This window comes from Onychostruthus taczanowskii, unplaced genomic scaffold (genome assembly GCF_017590055.1).
Source record: "Onychostruthus taczanowskii isolate IOZ18803 unplaced genomic scaffold, ASM1759005v1 scaffold19, whole genome shotgun sequence".
NCBI lineage: Eukaryota > Metazoa > Chordata > Aves > Passeriformes > Passeridae > Onychostruthus > Onychostruthus taczanowskii.
The window spans coordinates 6,456,677-6,474,000 of record NW_024499128.1 but is presented as its reverse complement, the minus strand read 5'-3'; the positions used below and the strand labels follow the sequence as shown (position 1 = coordinate 6,474,000).

The following is a 17,324-nucleotide window of genomic DNA, read 5'->3' as shown; positions in this document are numbered from 1 at the left end:
TAAACAATACTTAGCCTTTTTTCTTGTGCAGCCTAGTGACAGGGTAATGGCAAGGGTAAAAATGTGTGGTCTGTGCCAGGGTCATCAGTGGCCTCTCCAACAGCAGTTCAGACTTCGTAGCTTATGTTCAGATTTGCCTTATGCTGCTTTCTAAACCATACTGCATCTTTCATTTAAATAGGGGTAGTGTTAACTGGTTAGGAAGCTGAAATAGGAAATATCAGCCTTAACATGATAAAAAAAATCTGCTTAGGGGTTTTTACAGGTCTGCTTGATGGTGGTTTTGCTTTGAGTTGAGCTTTGACAAGATTGCAGTCAAAGTCAGCCTCTGTGGGACTGACCATATGCCAGCTCAGAGCTGTATTTTCAGTCCCTTTTTGTCAGCTTCACTGGTAATCATTGATTTCAGCTCAGGGCTGTGATCTGCAGTGTCTGGTTAGTGCTCTCACACCCTGTACAGTGCTGCTGTTGTAGTTGAGGGATGACATTTAGCAAGGAGAAAGGAAGGATGCCTGGGAATATCTTAAACGACTTCTTAAATTGTTTCAGTGAGAATTGCCATAAAAGCATGACTGCCCTCTGATTTGGTGAGGTTTGGTCAGCCAGAAGAGTGCAGAGATCTGCTTGTGTCACATCTGAATGCAGGATGGAGACTTCTATTTTCATTCATGTAACACATAACACTTCTGTGCCATCTAAGGAGTGGCTCTCCTGTCCCTGGCAGGTGTATGAAATGATGCTGGTGCGCCATGGCTTCATGATTGTTGGAGATCCTATGAGTGGGAAGACCAGTTCATACAAAGTGCTGGCTGGAGCCCTGGCTGATTTGTGTGCAGGTAACATTGTCCAGCCACAAGCTTCTCATTCCATGAAGTCAGTTCTATGACTGTTATTTTTCCTGTGCTGAGATATGCCCAGGTTGTTAATTGTCCTGTACTCTTCTTTCTTGACTGCAGAATTTCTATTAATTGAACTATTTTTGTCTGGTATATTTGTCTGATAGTATATTTCTCTACATCTACTGGAGCAGTAAGCCATATTAATGTGTTTATGTTTTTCTGCATTTTTTAGGCATTTTATTTGTGCATAAAACTCTTGAAAAAATTAGCTGTGATAGGATATTGTAAGTAGCTCCTATAAATAGATGGAATCTATGTTGCTCTCCTTTTTCTTTTTTACATGTGTTTTTTTTTTTTACAGCAGACTTCTTGCTTGCCTTGTACAACTAAGGGAATTTCTTATTTACTGCTACCTAGATACCACATATCTGGGCTCTTTGCTTTGAGCAGCTGGAGTAGGATCCTCAGGAATCATCTTGTCCAGCTGTTGAATAAAACTAACCTATCAAATTCTCAACCTCATGTATTTGCCTTTTTACACAGTGAACACCATGGATGAGTTTGCTGTTGAGTACAAAGTTATTAATCCCAAAGCCATTACCATGGGGCAGTTGTATGGCAGTTTTGATCCTGTAAGTCATGAGTGGTCAGATGGAATTCTTGCAAAGGCCTTCAGGGAACAAGCATCTTCTACCACAGATGATCGCAAGTGGATTATTTTTGATGGCCCTGTGGATGCAGTTTGGATAGAGAACATGAACACTGTGCTGGATGATAACAAAAAGGTAGCCTAATTTTTGCCCCTAACCTTGTCCTTGAATAAACATACTTAATTTTAGTAATGGCGATATTGTTACTATGTTAGTCTAAGGAGGTGTGAAATTCAGGAAAGGCTGATGTGCCTAAAAGCACTGCTTTATTTTCCCAGTTGTATGAGTGGATTTAGATGGTATTAGATAATATTAACCCCTTACTTTGACCTTGAAGCCTTGTCTTGCTCCTTCTTTATTGAAATGAGGTTGGTCATTGAGGCTTTTTTATTAACCCTTTTAGGAAATTGAAATATATGGACTCAGTTCTGTGACTGAAAACTGAACTTGCTTAAATTACCTCGAGAATAAATGAATTTTTAAAAAGCTGCAGGTCATAACTGCTTTTTCTTGCAGTTATTTAAAGTTAGAGCATTGTTCTGTGTGTCTCTGCAAGTCTTACAGTAAGACATGGAAAAGTTGAGACAAGGTCATAAAATATCATGTATTGTAAGGATACAAATGAATGAATGAGGAGTGACACCAAGGGGAATGTTCAGTGATTTTATGACAGACATTGCTTTGACTGTACGATCAGCACTAACATGACTAGACCATGTTTATATGATGCTCTTCTTCCAGTTATGCTTGATGAGTGGTGAAATAATTCAGATGAGCTCAAAAATGAGTTTAATCTTTGAGCCAGCGGACTTGGAGCAGGCATCTCCAGCAACTGTCAGCAGGTAATGTGAGAGCATTCAAGCTTGAACTCTCCCACCTTGCACATGTCTTCCTCTACCACATGTGTTTGCTCTTCCCAGGTGTGGTATGATCTATATGGACCCACAACAGTTGGGTTGGAAGCCACTGAAGGATTCCTACATGAAAACTCTGCCTCCAAACCTGCAGGAAGAACACCGAGAGCTGGTGCGAGACTTCATTTTTTGCAGAGGTCTAATTTAGAAGATTAATTATAAGGTGACATTCACAGTTTGCCCACTTGAAGGCAGGCATGCAGAATCAAAACTTTTTTATTATTGCCATTAACAGTTTAGTCTTCAAAGCCTTTTTCACCTCACTGCTTGTAGAAGGAGAGCTCTTTGTGCTGGGTATTGTACTATGTTCTCTGTAGATGCAAATAAAAACAGGTGTTGGTGAGAATCAGCTTTTAATGAAAATTTAAAATCACTATTATTGGGCATTAAAATCTAGTAAAATAATTGGAATAATATTAGGATTGGAGCTGTACAAAACTCACTTATATTATTTGAGAAGACTCCCTCTGAGTTTTTGCAGGAAATTAGAATCAAATTTCAAAGAAGTATCAAGACTAGAAGAGCTCTTTATTTATAGTTTTCTTAGTTCATCAGATTAAAGTAATTATTCCTTAAGCAATAGATAGCCTGACCCTTTAGTGCATCTCCTTCAGTACTATACCCTGGGGAAAGGGTAGGTCCTGATTTCTGTCCTGTTTTGCAGTTTGAGTTCACAGAGCAGATGCCACCAGCCATGGTCAGTATTTACCCACATGCTGTGGCACTCCTGCAGGCCCCAGTCAGCCCCAGCACGCTGGAAATCCTGCTGTGGCACAGTATCTGTACTGGGTCCTCTGTAGGGGGCCTCTTCTTAAGGGAGGATGAAACCTGTGCCTTTGTTTCTGTTGAAATAATTTTGCTGTTTCCTAAGCAAGACAGGAGTCTCTCTAGGCTGAGCTTCTGCTCTGCGGTCTGGATTAGTAAGTGGGTAACAGAATTCCTGCTGAAAACTTCTCTGTGGTAAAAGCAGCTTGTTTTCACCATCAGACAGTGATGGTGTGATGTTGTGAACATTCCAGTACTGCCTCACACGGGCCCTTTCCTGATCTCTCTGCCAATCTGGACAATTTCTAATGCCTTATGTTTGACTGAAGGTGAATTGAGGGGCAGTGGGGAATGTGGCAAGTCCTGCATTGTCACACAGCTGTTTCTTTTTCTCCTGGTAGGTCAATGACTTGTTTATGTGGCTAGTTGAGCCTTGTTTAGATTTTATTGACCATCATTGCAAATTCATGGTAAAAACATCCCCTCTTCACCTGAGTTACAGCTTGATGAAACTCTATTCTTCCCTCCTTGGTAAGTACCCTAAGCCACCTGGTTTTATTTCAATTTTTCTTTTTCCTCCTGCCATGTCCCAGGACAAAATGCAGCTTGTAAGATGGAAGGAAATGCCAAAGGAATTCCTTACTGTTGAGTTCATATAACACAGTCAGTGATCTCACTGATCAGTATTATTAACAGTTCTTTGCATACAGAGCTTTCACATTTGGAAACTGGTCATTACAAAACTAAACATGATCATGCAAGTATGTTCTATGTTTTGCTTGCTGTTTGCTACCATTTGAAGAAAAGAGTTAGGACTGTTTTTCTCCTGATTTCATTTTTATTTGTAAACAGTGTTTTACACAGACAAGATCCTCCATTTGTAGATTGGCTTCATTCCACTGAAGGCAGTGCTCTATTTTTGCAAAAATGAATTTTGAATTGGGATTTATGGTTATTACTGGCTTCTAACTAAAATACAAAATATGTGTTTTAGATGAAATTAAGGAATGTGATGAAGAGGACAGCGAAACCATGTCTGCTCAGCAGATCACCTCGTGGCTGCAGGCCCTTTTCCTTTTTGCTTTGGTGTGGACACTTGGAGGGATCATCGACGCAGACAGCAGAAGAAAATTTGATTCATTTTACCGCAATTTGCTCAACGGAATGAATGAGCAAAACCCACGCCCTAAAAATGTGAAGCTTAACAAAAGCAATATCTTCCCAGAAAAAGGTGCTGCTTCATAACTGTGCTTGCTTGGTGTGTTATAAAGCAGTAAGAAAGCTTGGCACTTGGTGTGCCTGGCAGATGTTAAGTCTGCAGCAGAGCCGCCATCTGCCAGGCCTTGGGCTGCACAGTTGGGTGCCCTTCCCTGTCTCTTTTAACCAGGAGTAGCATATGCCTCCAGTTATACTCAAACTCTGTGGCTGAATCTGACCTAAAATCTTTTAGTGATGATAATGGCACTGGGGGGGTGGGGGTGTATGTTGTGTACTAGAAAGCTTCCATTACCTCACAGTTTTGGAAATGTCACACTAAAATTAATGAAGATTATTTTTATAATTTAATTAGTGAATTTTCCTATGTTGTATTTTTCAATTAACAGGGAGTGTTTTTGACTTCTTTTTTAACAAGCGTGGCCATGGGCAGTGGAACATGTGGACAGACTACATCACAAAGGAAGAGCAAGTTATTGCCCCAGGGGCTAAGGTGCACATTGGTATCTTTATTATGGAAAATAATTATTTGACTAAATAATTAGAGGTATAAATAACTATATTAGGCTGTTGGATGATTGCTTTGCAACATTTCATTAGTCTCTGTGAGCTCCCTTTCGTGCCTTTGTCTCAGTTGTGGTACCACTAACACTGGAAGTTCAGCACTGCAGGTGCACATGGAGCCCTGAGGTTGCCTGGTGGTTAAAATTTGGGTTCTGCTTTGTTCTCTGACAGCATTTGATATTGGGGAAACCATGGTGGGAAAAAGCCAAATCCTGAATTTCTATTCCTTCATTTCTATTTTCAGTGGTTGATCTCATGATATTGTACTATGAATTATTCAGAGAAAGCAAGCAAAGAGACTTTGGGATGTGGGAAACAGTACTGAGAGTCCTGGATCCCCTCCATTTCCAAATAGGGGCACTCAGATTTTCATGGCAGCTGTGAACTGAATGGAAGTGAAGCACAGCAGAGATCTGCAGATGAAATTTCAAGATAACTTAAGCTTGTTCAACTTTTCATTCCACTGAATGTAGTTGCCATTGTCTTGTTTTAAGTACATGAGATATGTAAGATGACATTTCATTCTGCTGCTGAAAATCTTTTCTTGATTATCAAATCCACAGCTGCTAATTATAAGTAAAAAATGAGGAAGAGAAAAAAAATTCCATACCCGTATTCCTTTAACTTTGCACAGCAGGGGAACAGAACTAGGCCATACTTGACTCTGTAGTTCTCCAGGCTTTACATAATTTTGTGATTAATTTGGTCTGTGGACCACAATATAGGTAATACTGGTTGTGCTATTGACTATATAAGCCCTGAACAAGAAGTGGGGCCATAGCATTTACTAGAACCTTGTTATAACTCAGGTTTTCAGACAATAGAAATTGTAAAAATGCATTTGTGCTACAGGGTTCCTGTAGTTGCTTGCAAATATTCATGTTGATTAAGGTATTAGATGTTTGATTTTCTTGTTTTATTTTACTTTCCTATGTAACAGGTGTCTGATCTGATCATTCCAACAATGGAAACTGCCAGACAAATGTTTTTTCTTAAAACATATGTGGAGCATAATGTCCCTTTGCTTTTTGTGGGTCCCACTGGCACTGGAAAAACAGCTATAACAAACAACTTTCTACTGAACCTTCCAAAGGAAAAATACATCCCGAGTTTCATTAACTTCTCTGCAAGAACATCTGCTAACCAGACCCAGGATATTATTATGTCCAAGCTGGACAGAAGAAGAAAAGGATTATTTGGACCTCCAGCAGGGAAAGAAGCTATAATTTTTGTGGGTAAGACATATTTTTTCATTTTTAAAAACTCATTATTGTTCTGGTTTTAGGCAAAGGAAGTGGTTCACCAATACTAGTAAATTTGGATTGCTTTAGTGTTTTTTTCAGGCATCCAGAGAATCCTAGAATCTCCTGAGCTGGAAGGGACCTAGAGGGATCACCAAAGGATTAGCACTGCCCTTGCTGAGAGGTTTAAGTGGTGGTTGTCTTCAGAAGAGTTCTTGGAGTTGCAGTGGGACATGACATGAAATAAAATAAAATCACCAGCCACACTAAGTTAAGCCATCACCCTAATTATGCCTGTGAAGTGTACTGGTATTTGATTTTGGTTAGTTCAATGGGCAGCAGGAATAACAACACACAGCCTTTTTCTACCTCTACTTTGGTTATTTTTCCTTCTTAGAAGAAAACTGAGTTTTTTTTATTCAATGTCTGTGTTCTCCATAGATGACCTAAACATGCCTGAAAAGGAAGTGTATGGAGCCCAGCCAGCTATTGAGCTTCTCAGGCAATGGGTTGATCATGGGCACTGGTATGACAGGAAGGATGCATCCCACATCAGTATCATAGATGTCCTGCTTGTCACAGCTATGGGTCCCCCTGGGGGAGGCAGGAATGACATTACAGGTAGGAAATACCTTACTATGGCAGGTGGTTATCTACAGACTGAAGTTAAGGGGTGGGTTTAGGTTTGCTGATGGCAAAGTCATTTATCCATGACTGGTGGATCTACAGGTGCATTGACTGAGTGGGTCGTTCCAAGTACAGGTTATGTTCAAGTTCAAATCTGTACCTCTACCAGAGGGAGTTTAATCACCATTAGAAGCAATTTTTAGAGTTGATAAAACTGTGAATGACAGAAGTTATTCTAAAATTAGCGATGGAGATTATTTCTGTTTTCTATTCTTTGAAAAAGGGGGGGAATACATCTGCTTGCCATGTCTCTGGCAAGTCTCTTCTGAAGCTGTATCTCCTGCTGCTAAGGTAGGCTGCCTGCATTTATTTACAGGAATGTTACCTGCAAGTCCATGATTCCTGTCACAGCACCATAAGGGAGGTTATATTTTCTGATTTAAAAATTATGTAAATAAAAGCCCTAATGTAGCTGCAGCTACATTCTTATAGGCTATATACAGCTGTGTTGTTATAAGGCACTTCATGCTGCTTTGCTTCTTATAAACACCGTGATACAGATACAACTGTGTGTGTTTTGAGGAGGCTTTATGAGAATAACTCTTCTGATACAGATAAATTTCTAAAATTTACTCATGTATAGACTGATTCTTTTTTAGGTGAAAGCCAGTAACAAGATGCTTGACTTTGTAAAGGTTTTACTGTGTCATATCATAATCAAAAGGCTGATGTGAGCTGAAATTTTAAATTGGGTAATAAGCCTTGTAATGGAGATTCATGTTTTACGTATTCAAAACAGTTATTTTGAGTTAAATACTAATAGAAAATGTAATCCAGTTTATATTTCTTTTTCTCGCTGGTAGGGCAAAAATTATGAAGCTGGTGCTGGATACAAATTTTTTTAGTGACAAGCAAACCTAGAAGAAGAAAGCTGAAAGGTGGAAAAATATCTGACCATTTAAATCTCTCTGCATCCTTCTGTGTGTGTTACAGGACGCTTCACACGGCACTTGAATATTGTCTCTATCTGTGCTTTCAATGATGACATTTTAAGCAAGATTTTTACTGCAGTTACTGACTGGCACTTCAGCAAAGGCTTTGATTCTTCGTTTCTGAGGTAATGGGATCTATTTACTGTAGCAACTTTGTCTTTTCCCTGTGATTTATCTGCAGAAGTTAAAATTGTATTTCTTTTCCTTCTTAAGGCTGGGTAAGATGATGGTCCAAGCGACATCAGTGCTGTATAAGTTGGCAGTTGATAATTTTCTCCCAACTCCTTCAAAATCCCACTATGTCTTTAATCTGCGGGATTTTTCCAGGGTTATTAAAGGAGTTCTGCTCTGTCCACACACTCATTTGCAAGTAAGTTGTAGTTTAATTATATTGACATAGGAGAGAGTAGTGAAAAAGTTAATTATTTTTATACTACATGAACTATGATTTCAATAGATTTACAGGGTTTAAGATCAGAATAGTCCCTGAATTCCCTGTTACATATTTTCTGTCTGTCTCTGAGGGAGAGCGCTGTCATTTTGTTAATATGATTTGATTTGATATAGTAGAGAAAAAATGCTTTGACATGAGAGTCCCAGTTTGTGTTGGCAGGAAGGACAAGATGGTAACTAGGTGAGGAATCCAGTTAAGTTAGCAGATGCTGGGCCATGTGCTGAATGGCTTGGGATTGAAAGATTCCCACTGAGTTTAGTACAAGGTATAGCAGGGTCCAGATGGACATTTCTAACCTTTTCTCTTTGAACAAATCCTGCCTGAGCTATATTTACCCATTCTTTTGTATTTCCATTTTCAGGATGGAGATAAACTGATCAGACTTTGGGTTCATGAGGTTTACAGAGTTTTCTATGATCGCTTGGTTGATGATGATGACAAGAACGTTTTCTTTCAGATGGTACAAGAGACAACATTAAATAGCTTCAAGCAGAACTTTAATAAGGTATTTTTGGGTAATGTGCTGGATCCAAGATGATACTGATGCATTTTCAGAAATACTTAAACATTGAGATTAAATCAATATTGGAGGCATTTTGCAGTATCTTGGCCAGTGAATTTAAAAAGTATGGATAATCTTCTATTCAGCATTGAGTATTCATATCAGAATGATTCATAACTTCTGAGGGATTCTGAGTTAGTAGAGAGGACCAGCTGGAATGGAACAAATATCTTGCACAGCATTTATCTGTGTTTTTACCCAAGATAATTATTTGGATGATCCAATGGGTATGGTACCTTTCTGAAAAGCCTTTTTAGAACTATCCTATATTTGACAGCAGTTTTTCTCTGTGAGGTATGCTTATGTGGAAACCTGCATGTCAGCCTACAGTATTATTTTCCAGACCAAGGCTGTAACTAGAACAGTGAAAAGCAGAGATTTCTGCAGTATTAATGCTATGTAGATAAGGATTATTATGACTTTAAGGAAAATAATTCTCTAATAGCTAGAATTATCTGTTGATTCTTGTCTTTTTGCTAGGTACTGAGTCATCTCTCACCTACTGGAAAAGTCACTGATGATAATATTCGTGCCCTGTTCTTTGGAGACTATTTAAAGCCGAGCAGTTCTGTCAAAATTTATGATGAAATCACAGACCTAAAGCAGCTGACAAGCGTGATGGAATACTACCTTGAGGAATACAACAATATCAGCAAGGCCCCCATGTCCCTGGTCATGTTCCAGTTTGCCATTGAGCACATCTCCAGGATATGCAGGGTACTGAAACAGGATAATGGACACCTGTTGCTGGTGGGCGTCGGCGGGAGCGGCCGGCAGAGCGCGACCAAGCTCGCCACCTTCATGAATTCCTTTGAGCTCTTCCAGATCGAAATCACCAAGTCCTATGGCATCAGTGAATGGAAAGATGATATTAAACAAGTCATGCTGAAAGCAGGTGTTGGTAACAACAACTTGTCCTTTTTGTTCTGCGATAATCAAATAAAGGATGAATCATTTGTAGAAGATATCAACATGCTTTTAAATACTGGGGATGTGCCTAATATCTTTGCAGCAGATGAGAAAGCTGAAATTGTTGAGAAAATGCAAAGTGCAGCAAGGATGGAGAACAGGAAAATTGAAGCCACGCCCCTTGCTATGTACAATTTCTTTATTGAAAGGGTGAAGAAAAATTTGCATATTGTCTTAGGTCTGTATACAATGCATTGTTTCTTAGAATGGGTTTATTTGTTTTTCTGTTCCTAACTGCAAAGAAACTTAGGTAATGATTGTGGGTTTTTTTTGCAGCCATGAGTCCTATTGGAGATGCATTTCGGAATCGATTACGGATGTTCCCTTCACTGATAAACTGCTGCACCATTGATTGGTTCCAAACCTGGCCTACAGATGCTTTGGAAATGGTTGCTAACAAGTTTTTAGAGGATATTGAGCTCAAAGATGACATTAGAAAAGAGTATGAGTTTATTTCTTAAGAAAGATGTGAAGCAAAAGTTTGTTTCCCTGCCCCTTGTGTCCCCAATGTATTTGATCTGTCCTTATAAATGGACAAAGCTAAGCCAACTCTGGGATTTCAGTGCAAGTCAAAGATACTGAGACATATGTGTCTGATGTTTCTCAAAACCACACCACTCTTTGAGAAGAGTCCATAATATTTCTAATAAGGGGGAAAATACATTTCTGCCTTCCCTAACACTAATAAGACTTCATAAGCTTAGAGTAATTTTTTGAGAGTTGACCTAAAGACAGACTGTATTTTTAAAGTAATGTGGAAAATTTTTCCCTAGGGTTGTGTCAGTGTGCAAGTATTTCCAAGAAAGTGTGAGAGAGCTCTCTGTTGGGTACTACGCTACTCTGCGCAGACACAACTACGTGACACCAACTTCCTACGTGGAACTGATTCTCACCTTCAAGACCCTGCTGAACAGAAAAAGGGAAGAAGTTGACATGATGAGGACTCGTTATCTTGTGGGACTTGAAAAGCTTGAATTTGCATCTTCACAAGTAAGTTTCAGATGAAGATGCTGAATATGTGCCATATGCATACTGTGGGGTCTGTATGGTTGAAACTTACAAAAATAAAATGCATTCATTTGTTCTTCACTATATTCATGATGCTATTGATAGCTTTCTGTAGAAAGCCAGCAGGAAAAGTTAGATTTCTGCTTAGCAAGTTGAAGAAACTGTGATCTCTACATTTGGATTATAGTTGTTAATAGAAAACAAAACTAAAATGAAGATACTCATTAAATGTTGAAGGAATAAAGATTATAAATTTCATTATTTTCTCAAAACCTTATATGGAGAATCCTCCTCAGCATTCTAGTACCTATTACCCTTCCCAAAATAAGGGAGAAATTGAAAAACATTGTAAGACAATATTAAGCATTAATTCCTGAGTAGATTCCAAGTAGGAAATTGATCAGGTTCCAGAAAAATAATTCCTTTTTCAACCCATGTGATCCAGGAATTGATCTTTCCAAGATAAAAACTAAAGGGGCTTCTAAGTACTTGCTGGATGAAGAAGAAGATCCAGTTTGCAGCTGTTGCTGTCACAAATTCTGTGTTCCATTCCAGGTTTCTTTTTGATTTTATTTTCCACCTGTGCACTAAGGCATTATTTTGACTTCCATTATCTGAAAGTGACTGTGATGGAAAAATAGAATTAATCAATATATTTCTCATTATTGACATTAATGAACCTTAAAAAAGCAAATTTATTGCCTAGATGATGATAAATATATCTTTTTAAATCTAATCAGTTAAATGAAACAGCTCTTAGCAAAAATAAACTAGAGAACTAATTCTTTAGATCAAATGTCCTTTTTTAGATTGTATTACTACAGGGGTTTCCAGTCTTTATTCCTAAGACATCAAGATATAAAATACATTCAATGTTTGCACAGATTTCTTCTTGATTTCCTGTTGTATTCATCAGGTTGCAGACATGCAGAAAGAACTGACTGACCTTCAGCCTGAACTGATTAAAACGTCTGCAGAAACAGATAAAATGATGGTCAAGATTGAAAAGGAAACAGTTGAAGTAGATGCAAAAAAGGCAATAGTGTCAGCAGATGAAAAAGAGGCCAATGATGCAGCTGCTGTTGCCCAGGGAATTAAGGTAGAGCACAAGGGCTTGAGCCTGGAGCAGGATGGGTTCCAAGTAAACGGGAGCTGTGATGATGTGAGGATGTGTTAATGGGGTGAGCCAAGCTCTTGAAGTAACAAAATTTCAGATGATGAATGACATGCTCCTAATAGAAACACAGTAAATTCGGGCTGTTTGCAGTCTGACTGCATCTCACAGGCCTGCATAGCTTCCCTTTCTAGTTCACGTTCCAAAAGCTGCACAGCTCTTATTTCTCTACTAATATATTCTCATTTTCTACAGATTGAATAATGAGTTTAACTGTTTCCAGGCCCAAAGACAGTTAATTTAGAGTTAGCTGAGGTAAATTGGCATATGCTGCATGTAGTCCTATTAGGTATAACTTTAGAGGTAATACCACAGCCAGATGTCTGTAATACAGAATTTCCTGTGGGAAGCCTCAAGATTCTTCGATATTTTTCTGTAACTAGCTGGAAATGTCAGTGATATTTAATATGGATAATTGCTGAGATCAGAGTATATGATAAAGAATTTATGCTACGCAGTATCCATTTTTCACCTGATCAGCACTGTAAGATCTAAATAAGAACAACTATATCTAATCTTTATTTTAATTATCATTGCTAAACCAGAGAGACTTTGATCTTGAAATCTGGAAAGAGTTCAGTTTCTGGAAGTTACTAATTTTTCTACAAACCTTTCCTCTTTAAACTGTGCAGTCAAATTGTGCAAGTAGTTTTCTCTCCTAGAAACACAATGTTGTGAAGAGTCTAGTTAATGGGTACTGAACAAAAGAGAAGGTTCTGCAAGGCTGTGCTGCAGTGGGGTGAGCAGGCTGCAGCTTGGTACTTTGTGAAGGTTTTCAGCTTTCTGCCCAATGTCTCCACAGGACGAATGTGAAGCAGACCTTGCAGAGGCTCTGCCAGCTCTGGAGGCAGCAGAGGCAGCTCTAAACACCCTAAATCCTTCAGACATTACTCTTGTGAAATCCATGCAGAATCCTCCTGGTCCTGTCAAGCTCGTCATGGAGAGTATCTGTGTCATGAGGGCAATTAAACCAGAGAGGAAACCTGACCCCAGTGGCAGTGGTAATGACATAGCTTTTGATAGCCCTGCCCCAGGAACGTGTGGGTGCTGCTGTGGTGTGCTGGTGAGGTGCTTCTGGCATGAATGCAGCTGTGGGCACTGGAGGTGCATTTTGCTGGCAGTGACAAGTACACTGAGTAATGAAGAGCTGCTTTTGCCATGCTAACATACTGCCCTTGCCTGACACTGATGTACAGGCTTTGTAAATATGATCCCCGTCACCAGCACAAAGTCATCTCTTCAATTTGCTTTGACCCAACCTTGAGATTTGAGTGCCTTGAGGAACTCTGGTGCTGGAGGTGTGCTGTGTACCATCTGCCTGGGTTTCCCCTTGTAATCCCTGCTTCCAAACTATCAGTTATGCTGGGAGAGGGAATTCTAGTTATACCTCTGCCATACGTTATTCTAACAAGATTTTTCTGTGTAGTTTAATATTGCTATTGTGGGATTGCACAGGATTTGCAAGGTAGAAAAGAGACCCTTTTCTTTCTTCTACCTTATACCTATACAGTTCACCCTTCATAATTAAAAATAAGAATTATATAAATGCCTTTCATCCAAAATGATCTTATCGAGATTAAGAAGGAATAGTTCTACAGTTACTGATTTATCCAATAGATGATACTAAGAAAGACTGTATAGTCATTTGTTTCCCTTAATATGTTTGGTTAATTTAGAATTAATATGCCATTGAAGGTCCTGTATTAATTCCTCTAAGTAATGATTTTCCAAACTATTTAATAGTCTTTGCATAGTAAAATTTAATTGCCATATTATTGGTATTAATTCTTCATACTATGATTCAAAGTATTTTTTTCAGTTTGAACATGCCTGTATTGAGCCTGATTTTAGTCTTATTTGCAATATAGGTAAAATGATTGAAGACTTCTGGGGGCCAGCCAAAAAACTTCTTTCAGATATTAAGTTCCTTGACAGATTAAAGTCATTTGACAAGGATAGAATTCCTCCTGCTATAATGAAGAAAATTAGAGAGAAGTTTATGAATCATCCAGATTTTCAGCCAGAGGTTGTGAAGAACGTCTCCTCTGCCTGTGAAGGCCTCTGCAAGTGGGTGCGAGCCATGGAGGTCTATGACCGTGTCCAGAAAGTGGTCGCCCCAAAGCGCGAGCGCTTGCAAGAGGCCGAAGCCATCCTGGACGTTCAAATGCAGAAGCTGCAAGTGAAACAGGCAGAACTTAAGGAGGTTGTTGATCGCCTGCAGGCTTTGCAAGATGAGTTTGATGAAATGAATAACAAAAAGATAGAGTTAGAGAATAATATTGAGCGTTGTTCACTAAAGCTTGTGAGAGCTGAACAGCTGATCAGTGGTCTGGGTGGAGAGAAGGACAGGTGGACAGAAGCTGCACGGCTGTTAGGAATTCAGTACATAGACCTAGTAGGGGATGTGCTGTTGTCATCAGGAACTGTGGCTTATCTGGGAGCCTTTACAGTCGATTATCGTCTAAAATGTCAAAAGCAGTGGCAGGATCTGTGCATTGAAAAGAACATTCCGTGCTCCAGTGATTTTAGCTTAAGTAATACGTTAGGGGATCCAGTCAAAATCCGTGCGTGGCAGATTGCTGGATTGCCAGTTGATTCTTTTTCCATTGACAATGGTGTAATTGTTTCTAACTCAAGAAGGTGGTCTTTAATGATAGATCCTCAAAGGCAAGCTAACAAGTGGATAAAAAATATGGAGAAAACTAACAAGCTGTCAGTTATCAAATTATCTGACACACATTATGTGAGGACATTAGAAACTGCTCTTCAGCTTGGAACACCAGTCTTGCTAGAAAATATTGGTGAAGAATTAGATGCTTTCTTAGAACCTATTTTATTAAAGCAAACATTCAAACAACAAGGAGTAGAATACATGAAATTAGGGGAAAATATAATTGAATATTCAAGAGACTTCAGGTTTTACATGACAACCCACTTAAGAAATCCTCATTATTATCCTGAAGTGGCTGTGAAAGTTTGTCTACTCAATTTCATGATTACACCTTTGGGTCTTCAGGACCAGCTTCTTGGAATTGTAGCTGCAAAGGAAAAGCCTGAGCTAGAAGAAAAAAAAAACCAACTCATTCTAGAAAGTGCAGCCAATAAGAAACAACTAAAGGAATTAGAAGATAAAATCCTGGAGGTCCTTTCCCATTCAGAAGGAAACATCTTAGAGGATGAAACAGCAATTAATATTTTGTCTTCATCGAAGGAGTTATCTGCAGAAATCTCTGAAAAGCAACAAATTGCTTCTGTAACTGAAAAGGAAATAGATTCTACTCGAATGGGATATAAGCCAGTTGCTGTTCATTCAGCTGTTGTCTTCTTCTGCATCTCTGATCTGGCTAACATTGAACCTATGTACCAGTATTCATTAATTTGGTTCATTAACTTGTATGTTCAATCTATTGCTAAAAGCGTTAAGAGTGGACGCCTACAGGAGAGAATTAAAAATATCACTGACCATTTCACAGTAAGCATCTATAATAATGTCTGTCGATCCCTGTTTGAAAAGGACAAGCTGTTATTCTCCTTCCTCCTAACAGTAGGCATCATGAAGGGAAAAGGCCAGATAGATGATGCAGTTTGGCGTTTCCTGCTGACAGGAGGTGTTGCTCTTGATAATCCTCACCCCAATCCAGCTCCAGACTGGCTGTCTAACAAATCATGGGCTGAGCTCGTTCGTGCATCTTGCCTGACCAACCTGCAGGGACTAATGGAACACATAAGAGATAATTCTTCCAAGTGGAAGCCAATCTATGACTCTGTCAAGCCCCATGAGGAAGCCTTCCCAGATGACTGGAACTCACTGACGGGGTTAGATCGCATGGTTATTCTCAGGTGTTTGCGACCTGACAAAATTGTCCCGGCAGTGCAGATCTTCATTGTGGAAAACATGGGAAGAACATTTATTGAACCACCTACATTTGATCTTGGAAGAAGTTACAGTGACTCAAATTGTTGTGCCCCTTTGATTTTCATATTATCACCTGGTGCTGATCCTATGGCAGGTGAGATTGGTATTAAAAAAATCTTTTTTTGTCTGGTTAAATGTCACTGAGTCTGACTAAACCGTTAATAGTGTAGGCCCCCTCATTTGATCTTTAAAGAATCTTTAAAGTACAATACAGCAGTGATGGAATATCAAACACTGGCATCTGCCCATATATAAACAACGGTAGTAGAATTGTTAGAGGGTGGAATGAAAGTAGTGGTGATGAAATGTCTCGGTCTCTGAGCAGCAATTTGGGGATCTAACAGATTGAAGCATTCAGACCAGTTTATAATTTGTACCTGCATTACAATTCTTTCAGTGGGTGTTGGAGGTTTGCCCCAGTCTTTATTGCAGCCCCTTCTCCAGTAAGTTTCCTCCCTCTCAGTTACTAATTAAATGGTGTATAGGCCACACTTAAAACCACATTTGTTGAATGGCCTTCAAAGTATAACCACCCAGATTATTTTTAAATCTGGTTTTCTGCCAAAAGAATTGTGATATGGAGCCATACCATAAGGAAGTATTTCCAGAAAGTACTGATTTTGAAAGCAAAGTTGGAGGTCTATTTTTAGCCAGATCTAAAGATCCAGTTTGCAGCTCAACCCCCATAAACAACTGTACCCATCCAATAGAGAGTCGAGGGCTGTTGTGCAGCCTGGAGCTGAACACCTGGGGCCAAAGGAGAGGTCAGCCATTTAACCTGGCTAGTTTTTTGGTTTGTTTCTTTCTTTTTTTTTTTTTTAATGAATACCTTATACTCCTAAATTTTAGTATATGCCTCAGCGTATGATTCTACCTCTGGGTTGTTGAGGTGGCGGGTTTTTTGTGTTTTCTTTTTTCTAAATTGAGCAAAATATTTGTTGATTTGTCTCCCTTTAATTACATTATAAAAACTATGAATATAACACATTCTACTTCCTAATAGACTTTGTATTTTTTTTTGCATGTGTAAAACTTGCCATCACAGGTTTGCTAAAATTTGCTGATGATGTTAGCATGGGAAGCTCAAGTGTTCAAACGGTTTCACTGGGCCAGGGCCAGGGCCCAATAGCAGAAAAAATGATTTACCAGGCTATTACTGATGGAACCTGGGTAGTGTTACAAAACTGCCATCTTGCAACCAGCTGGATGCCTGCCTTGGAAAAAATCTGTGAGGAAGTTATAGTGCCTGAGAACACCAATGACAAGTTCAGGTAGGAGTTTTAGTATTTTGCACTTTTTAATGTGAGCATTTCCTCTTTGCTGAAGACACTACTAAAAAAGAAATTTAAATTCTTCTGTAAGAATGCCTGAGTATGACATTCATATAATTTATGTGCAGTGATACAATAAAGATCCATAATTAAGAGGTCATCT

General features: G+C 39.0%; 1 protein-coding gene across 1 annotated transcript in view; it reads left to right on the top strand.

Moving 5' to 3' along the window:
• The window catches only part of DNAH3 (dynein axonemal heavy chain 3), a 56,407-nt gene that overhangs the window by 31,477 nt on the left and 7,606 nt on the right, over positions 1–17,324 (top strand). The window contains exons 36-54 of the mRNA XM_041401588.1: positions 725–836; positions 1,383–1,624; positions 2,231–2,331; positions 2,410–2,515; positions 3,570–3,699; positions 4,163–4,399; positions 4,773–4,876; positions 5,888–6,182; positions 6,630–6,809; positions 7,809–7,932; positions 8,021–8,177; positions 8,623–8,766; positions 9,304–9,970; positions 10,069–10,234; positions 10,566–10,782; positions 11,717–11,899; positions 12,777–12,975; positions 13,843–15,984; positions 16,936–17,161. Coding sequence (XP_041257522.1) covers positions 725–836; positions 1,383–1,624; positions 2,231–2,331; positions 2,410–2,515; positions 3,570–3,699; positions 4,163–4,399; positions 4,773–4,876; positions 5,888–6,182; positions 6,630–6,809; positions 7,809–7,932; positions 8,021–8,177; positions 8,623–8,766; positions 9,304–9,970; positions 10,069–10,234; positions 10,566–10,782; positions 11,717–11,899; positions 12,777–12,975; positions 13,843–15,984; positions 16,936–17,161 — 5,732 coding nt within the window. The remainder of the gene's footprint in view (positions 1–724; positions 837–1,382; positions 1,625–2,230; positions 2,332–2,409; positions 2,516–3,569; positions 3,700–4,162; positions 4,400–4,772; positions 4,877–5,887; positions 6,183–6,629; positions 6,810–7,808; positions 7,933–8,020; positions 8,178–8,622; positions 8,767–9,303; positions 9,971–10,068; positions 10,235–10,565; positions 10,783–11,716; positions 11,900–12,776; positions 12,976–13,842; positions 15,985–16,935; positions 17,162–17,324) is intronic.